The sequence below is a fragment of the Parasteatoda tepidariorum genome, chromosome 2, assembly GCF_043381705.1.
Source record: "Parasteatoda tepidariorum isolate YZ-2023 chromosome 2, CAS_Ptep_4.0, whole genome shotgun sequence".
Lineage (NCBI taxonomy): Eukaryota > Metazoa > Arthropoda > Arachnida > Araneae > Theridiidae > Parasteatoda > Parasteatoda tepidariorum.
Genome location: NC_092205.1, coordinates 87,798,360 through 87,805,654, shown reverse-complemented (window position 1 = coordinate 87,805,654; position 7,295 = coordinate 87,798,360). Strand labels below are relative to the sequence as shown.

At 30.8% G+C, this 7,295-nt stretch overlaps 1 protein-coding gene across 1 annotated transcript in view; it reads left to right on the top strand.

The window, feature by feature from the left end:
- LOC107452739 (protein SSUH2 homolog) overlaps positions 1–7,295 on the top strand; it is a 45,362-nt gene that overhangs the window by 18,634 nt on the left and 19,433 nt on the right. The window contains exon 3 of the mRNA XM_043044983.2: positions 3,216–3,297. Within this exon, the coding sequence (XP_042900917.1) occupies positions 3,216–3,297 (82 nt within the window). The remainder of the gene's footprint in view (positions 1–3,215; positions 3,298–7,295) is intronic.

Below are 7,295 nucleotides of genomic sequence, written 5' to 3'. Positions count from 1 at the left end.
TTGAATAGTCTTTATGGGATCTACAATAGGATGAATGAATAAATGACGATGTAGATCTTTATATAGTCTATATCCATTCATTCCATTTTTCAATTTCATAACTCCCACCAATTCCACCATAAATTTTTGAATAGTCTTTATGGGATCTACAATAGGATGAATGAATAAATGACGATGTAGATCTTTATATAGTCTATATCCATTCATTCCATTTTTCAATTTCATAACTCCCACCAATTCCACCATAAATTTTTGAATAGTCTTTATAGGATCTACAATAGGATGAATGAATAAATGACGATGTAGATCTTTATACGTTCTATATTAGGGGTTTAGGGGTTTCTAACTTAATGAGGCCGGGGGCCACAATTAAAAACACAAATCAAATGGCGGGCCGCAACTTTATCAAAAATTTTTAAAGGACTCTTTTATGTTTGAAGGAACATTAAATATTACTGTCAGAGCTTTACCAAGTTGTAGAAAACAAAAGTATTGAATTACAAATTAAAATAAGAAGTAGATTTTTTAAAATATTTAATTGTTATTAATAATAATTTTAAAGACATTAAATAAATAATAAAAATTGGGGCTACAATAACTTTAATGTGCACCTATGTATTAAACAATTAATGTGCAACAGATATCTAATTGTTAAGGTACTAAAACTTACATAGTAGTACACAAAATATTCAATGAGAAAATTGAGGTTTGTCTGCTGCAACCACCAGAGAATAGATATTTAGATTTAAAATTTACAAATGTGTGTGTAAATATTTTCGTCCAAAATGAGTGGTTTCAAAAAGTTAAATTGGAGAATTTCTGATACTCACATGCTAAATTATATTCACAAAATACAAAAAAAATGAAATAAAAAAGAGCAGCATACACGATTGTTTTTATATTTGAATAAATATTTTCTTGGATGCAAAACCTGAAAAATAAATTTCTTTGCACCGTTGGTATGTTAAATTTCTCCGAAACGAAAAAATTAGGTTTTTATTAACGAGAAAAGTACTTTAAGCCCATATAGAATTTTTACGAAAATTGTCCGCAAAAAAATTACAACTAATATATTTTAAAGAAGGCTTCGCGGGCCGGATGCGGCCCCCGGGCCGCCAGTTGGAAATCCCTGGTCTATATCCATTCATTACATTTTTCAGTTTCATAATTTCCACTTTAAATTTTTGAATAGCCTTTATATGATCTGCAATAAGATAATTGAATAAATGACGATCTTTATATAACCTATATCCATTCATTCCATTTTTCAATTTCATAATTTCCACCAGTTCCACCATAAGCTTAAGAATAGCCTTCATGGGATCTACGAATAAATATAAGAAGTGAAAAAAAAATTTATAAAAAAATGAACGATTTAAATGACAAAAAGTGATTATTTAATTTCTATTATTTAATTATTATTCTTATACTATAATTCTCCCTCTACATTGCATCTCTGCCAACCGTTCTAAATAAAACAAAAGTAAAAATAATCTCCATCTCTTCACTAAGAAAATATCTCAATTATGATTTGGATACATCAAGATTTTTGTTTCTTTTTTGAGAGCAAATATAGAAAAAAAAATTACTGGTTACGTTTGCTGGGAAGTTAGCCAAATGAAAGAAAAAAGAAAATAATTGCCATTCAGTATCAGCTTTAGAAACACGCGTAGTGTAAAAAATACGCTAAGTAGGTGGGGACTTTTTCTCTTTTTTTTATTCGAGTTTAAACCATTTTTATCTTTCATATTCATAAAAACAAATTGTTCAAACGTAGTTAATTACAGAAATCGACAGTAAAAATATATCAAGAAATTTAAAACAATTATGATAACGGGTAATAAATACAAATAGATAAATAAGGTAACAGGCAGTAAAATTTTTCTAAAACAATAATCGAAAAATTTTGTATTATACAATTGTTTTATCACTATATGTATGTTACTTCGTTTTGCTTAAGTCATTAAGAAATTGCTATTTATTTTACTGCTAAAAAAGATGAACTACCTAAAACGAGTATTTAACCTACCAAAATAATCAAAATGTAAATTGTTTAAATAGTTTAATATTGTATCACATATTCCAGCTTGTGAGCATTTCGCTATTTATTACGTTCTTGCCAGAAATGGGATACTAAACTATTTGCTTCTAAAAGCCCACCATTGTTCAGCAGTCACATAACTCCAAATTTATACGGCTGTTGAGAATTAGTTTTCTTAATGGTAGAAACATTAGCGTTTTAGCATATTATAACTTGGAGTTTAAAGTTTCACAAAAAAAATTTAAACTACCACAACTGAACCATGATGGCTCAGGGGACAGAGCGTTCGCCTCCAATGAGGTGAACTGGGTTCGATTCCCAGCGATGGTTGGTCCATGTAAATTCCGCATCCGACTTGCACCAACCACAATGCTGACGTAAAATATCCTCAGTGGTAGATGAATCAAGGGTTAGAGTTTCCTTTGCCGGCAGGATAACCGTGGGAGGTTTTTGTAATTTTCCTCTCCATGTAACGGTTAGTCACATGGAGTTGGTTTAATATGCTAAAGTGGTTAGTTCCATCGAAAAGTTCTCCACGTAGGCAAATTTCTTCCAATACTTGTTCCAGGAGTTCCCTTTTCTTCTGGATTGGGTTCAAAATTACAAAGATACAGAGTTGAAAATTAAAAGTCGTATACCCAAAAAACTAGATCTGCTGTTCAACGACGGTGTCTACCACGACTTATCAATAATGAAAAAAAAAATTTGACGATAACACTTATTTGTTGGCCAATTATACTTATAGATGACTCAATAGTTTTATTTTTAGAAAATTCTTCCAAACTTAATTGTTATTTTACTACCACTTTGCAAATTTGTTTACTACCACTTTAAGTCAAATGCATGAACACCCGAGCACACATACAGATCGGGGCTGAAAATGAGAGGGAAAAAACTGGTAGTAAAAACCATTTCATTTGCAACTAGTTCTCGGCAGTATATTAAGCCCTTACGACTCTTAATAAACTATCCAGTATCCACCACTAACTGCTTTTTCTCAGACAGTCTTATATCGATGTTATAACTTTTAAAAAAATGACTGACTGGCGTGGATATCCTGCTCTCTTAAGAAAAACACGCCAAAATAAAATGATTCTATCGCATATTTTTCCATCTTTATGTGTGTAAACATACAGATAGAAGTTTCGATCCTAATGATTCTTTTCATTTGCAGGTACTATTCCACCCCCACAAATACCAATTATTGTAGAAACTGAGCCATCAGAGATAGTTGCTGATTTGAAGCCCTTCACAGAGTAAGTCAATACCTACAGTTATTTTACAAGTTCACCACAATCGGGAAAAAATTTAAAAAGTGGTAACGAAATTTTCATCAGGCTGTTGAAAATTTCAACGGTTGTAATTTCAAGAATTAAGTTGATTTAGACAGGGATATCAAATGCTCCGCTTTCGACAAAATATTTTATAAAGTGGTAAAAAATTAAAACATGCATAACATTGTTTGGTTTCTTGTCTTGTCTTGAGTTGAGAGCTGGGCACCTGGACCTCGCAGCTGCCCCTATCCCATCCATCATGTTTCTTTTTTATATTTGTTGTAGATCTTTATGGTTAGCAGTCTATGTGGTGGCTGTTAAAGAATTCAAGCACCTTACTTTAGTAAATAATAATAATGGAAAGAAGCAGCTTGCTTTAAACTATGTGTGGCTTTGAATGTAGATAGATGGTTATCGTGGGGAAACGCTTAATCAAGTTGTTAGTATTGTTGCTTAATCTGATACTATGGGTGGATCTGTGATTAGTTTTTTATTTTGATGATTGTGATGTGAGGCGTCGGATGTTAAGTGAGAAGCTATTGGTTTTAATTTTATATCTATTTTATAATTTTCAAAATTGAATATCTGGTTGAAGTTTACTGTATTGCATTTTATGCCAAAGAAATCTGCACTTAATTGGTAAATATATTGTGATAAGATCGGTATCTTGAGGTCTTTGTGAATATTTGTATTTCTGATGAACCATCTGGCACGGGTGAGTTTTCTGAGTATCCTGTTCTGGCATTGGCTGAGTTTTTTCATGAGATGTTCCGGTATGGTTGTCCAGGCAGGTGAGACATATGTGAGAGCTGGCCTGATCATTGATTTATATAGCAGTTTTTTTAGTTCTAATGAAACATTCTGGTTGTAGATTAGTGGTTGTATTATTGTTGTTGCTGCATTTGCTTTATCTATTACATTGTTTGGTTTCGCCAACAAAGTGGCATGCTATATGAAAACTTAATTTAATGTAGTGGTGCTCAATATAACTTTAACATAAACTTTCTACCCCTGGATTGACAAATCCCACAGAACGAAGCAAGTTGGCACCGTTCTATGGAATACATTTATTTTGTTTTACAAATGTATTTTTATGTATAGAAATTATTAAAAACAATTTGCGTCTTCAATCTTTTGCCCCAGTTTTTAAAATTTGTCCCGGTTGTGGCCATTCTGTTTTAGAGCTCTCAGTGGTTCTCCCAAAATTTTAACACATAGCCTGTGATAAAACACGCGCTAAAGAATGCTTTTAAAAAAATTTTAGAATTATTTATCTTTAACCTAAAAATTATAATTGAAATTATAAAACCATATTCAATTTTTCAATTTAGCAGTTCGTTCGTAACTACTGTTACTAAATATTATAGTCATAAAATACATATGTTTAGATCAAAATACTTTTGAATACTTTTTTTTAAAAATAGGAAAGTAGGAAAATTTTGTAGGTTAATTTAAGTAGTTTAATTAAGTTAATTTAAGTTTTGTAGGAAAATTTAAGTAGGAAAATTTTGCTGGTCATCACTTTTTACATATTTGAGCGCAGGTTCACATAAATTATCAACCTATGGTTTCCTACGATCGCTTTTCAAAACGATAAGGACTGATAACTTAATTATTTTATTCTTAAAATTTATCTTTGAAAAAAAAGGCATTCGTGTATAATAGAATCTATATTATTAATATTGGTAAACCAGGGTGCGTAGCTAAATTATTGAACAAAAAATAAACACCTTTTAAGCACTTTAAAAATATTTTTAACCACTTTAAAAAATATCATAATTAGGCAGGGTTAGAAAGTTTTTGACCAGTAATGGTTTTATCTTGTTTTAACCGACGTGTCAAAAAACAAACTTTTGGCATTGTTTTTGACATTTGTCGAAAGTCATGAAGTTTTGAATCATATAAAACGAATGGCGTTTTCATACACTGCGCACTGACAATACGCCGAAATAGATTGGGATTGAATTAATTGTGAAAGCGTTGAATAGAAAAATGCTAACTGTGCCTTTTTGCATAATTCGCAGCGAAAATCAGCGTGGTAAAGAAAAAATCTCATTTAGAAAAAGGGAAAATTAAGCACTTTTTACAAACCCCGAATAAAAAAAAAAAGCACCTCTAAGCCCTTTTAAAAACGCTACGCACCCTGTAAACAATGCACCAAAAAAAACGGATCACCCTGGATAACTTTTGATCTTAATTTTCTAGGACTCAATTTTGAAGGTTCGAAGGGGTGACCTCAGATACGCTAATTAATTAATGCAAACAATACTTTAAGTCATGAAATCAAACTTCAAAACATACTTTCTCTGAATAAACATACCTATTGTTTTTGCGGGTTTAGATTCTTTACCCTCAAAATGTAGGAGGTAGCCGTAATCTGGGAAATATGGTCCCAACAATTTGGTCAGGAGAGCTGTTGGACCAGTCAATGTTAATTTTACTTATTGTGCACAATGTTAATTCCTCTTAACATGTTATTACAATGTTAATTCTCCTTTTCTCGAGAACTTTTTAGACAAATTGAAAACTTTTTTTGCACATAATTATAAAATTCGTTTATCCAAAAATAATTTCATTCAAAATATAAGTTTTAGTAAATACTGATTTTTTTTTTGGATATTTTTTATAAAAGTCGAAAGAAATTTTGAATTGTAAGGTATACAATTTTTTACATCACTTTAAAGAATGTAAAGTTCAAACCCCTTTTACATGAATTTTTACATGGAAAAATAAAAATTAAAGCGAAATCGGTTGAATAGTTCCTGAAAAAACGAATTGTGAAAGAAATCTTATTTTTATCCAAGTATAACTAATGCAATTTATTCAAGTATCACTGTTATTACTTTTTTCATCACTGTGAAATGGTACGTTTTTGTGACAGAAGTCTCAAATTGGTTGATTTATTCTTCGACAAGGATAAATATCTAATAAAATTTTAATCAATCATAGTAACAATTGTGGAAAAACTAGTTGGAATGATTGTAGAAAAATTAATTAGTTTTCTTTCTGCTTTTAGAAGAAATAAATCATCGTTATTACATCAAAGATAAATAACGAATTCATTTCTAAAATTACGCATTGTAAAATTTTTGCTTTGACCCCTTCCTTCTCGTTCCCGTGAAAATGAAGGGGTTAGGTTTCGCCTTCTATTTCTCGCTCCCGTGATAGTTCCGGGCCGGAGTGTTCAGTAGTGACGCGTCAATAAGAATAAAACTAATTCATTTCTTTTGCCCAGAAAACATTTTATTTCTCATTTTACACACCAGATTGCAGTACCAGGATATTTTTAAGGTAATTGTAGATAGTTAGTTTATTTTAAACTAGATGTCAGCACTAATCAATTTTCAGGGATAAAAAAATAGGCACTTTTATGACAGCTTTCTTGAAAATTAATCGATCGTTAAGGGGTTAATAAAACTTTAAAACTTAATCAATTTTTAATTTTGCGTCTGGCATTATCTGTGGGTAAACTAAATTTACGTCATTCTATTCAATCATTTATTGTGAATTAGTAAAAGGCCTTTTTTTTTTAAACATCAAGACGAAGAATCGAAATTTTATCATTTTTTTAGGTACCCGTATACCTTTGGAAACAAAATTGTGAAGTTTTTAATTTAGAATTTTTTTTATAGATGTATGTATTATACACTAAACCATAGATTCTCAACCTTTTTAACGTTGCCGCCCCCTTAAGGAGCAAAAAACATTTCAACGCCCCCCTTCGTGAAAATGCAGTTGTTTAGAACATGGGGACGGAGGGAGGTGTGCTGAATTATAAGCAAAATCTTAATTTCTTTACGCTTTAAATTTGTTTGGTCTCTTTAAAAAATATAATGTGCTCATTAACTCGATAATTTTCTCGCGGCAGGTAATTGCAGTCTATTTGTTATAATAAAAATAAATACGTTTAATGAAAAAAATACAACAAAGAAACCTATGCTTAAAAAAATAATTTATTCTCAATTAGATAATTAAAAAAA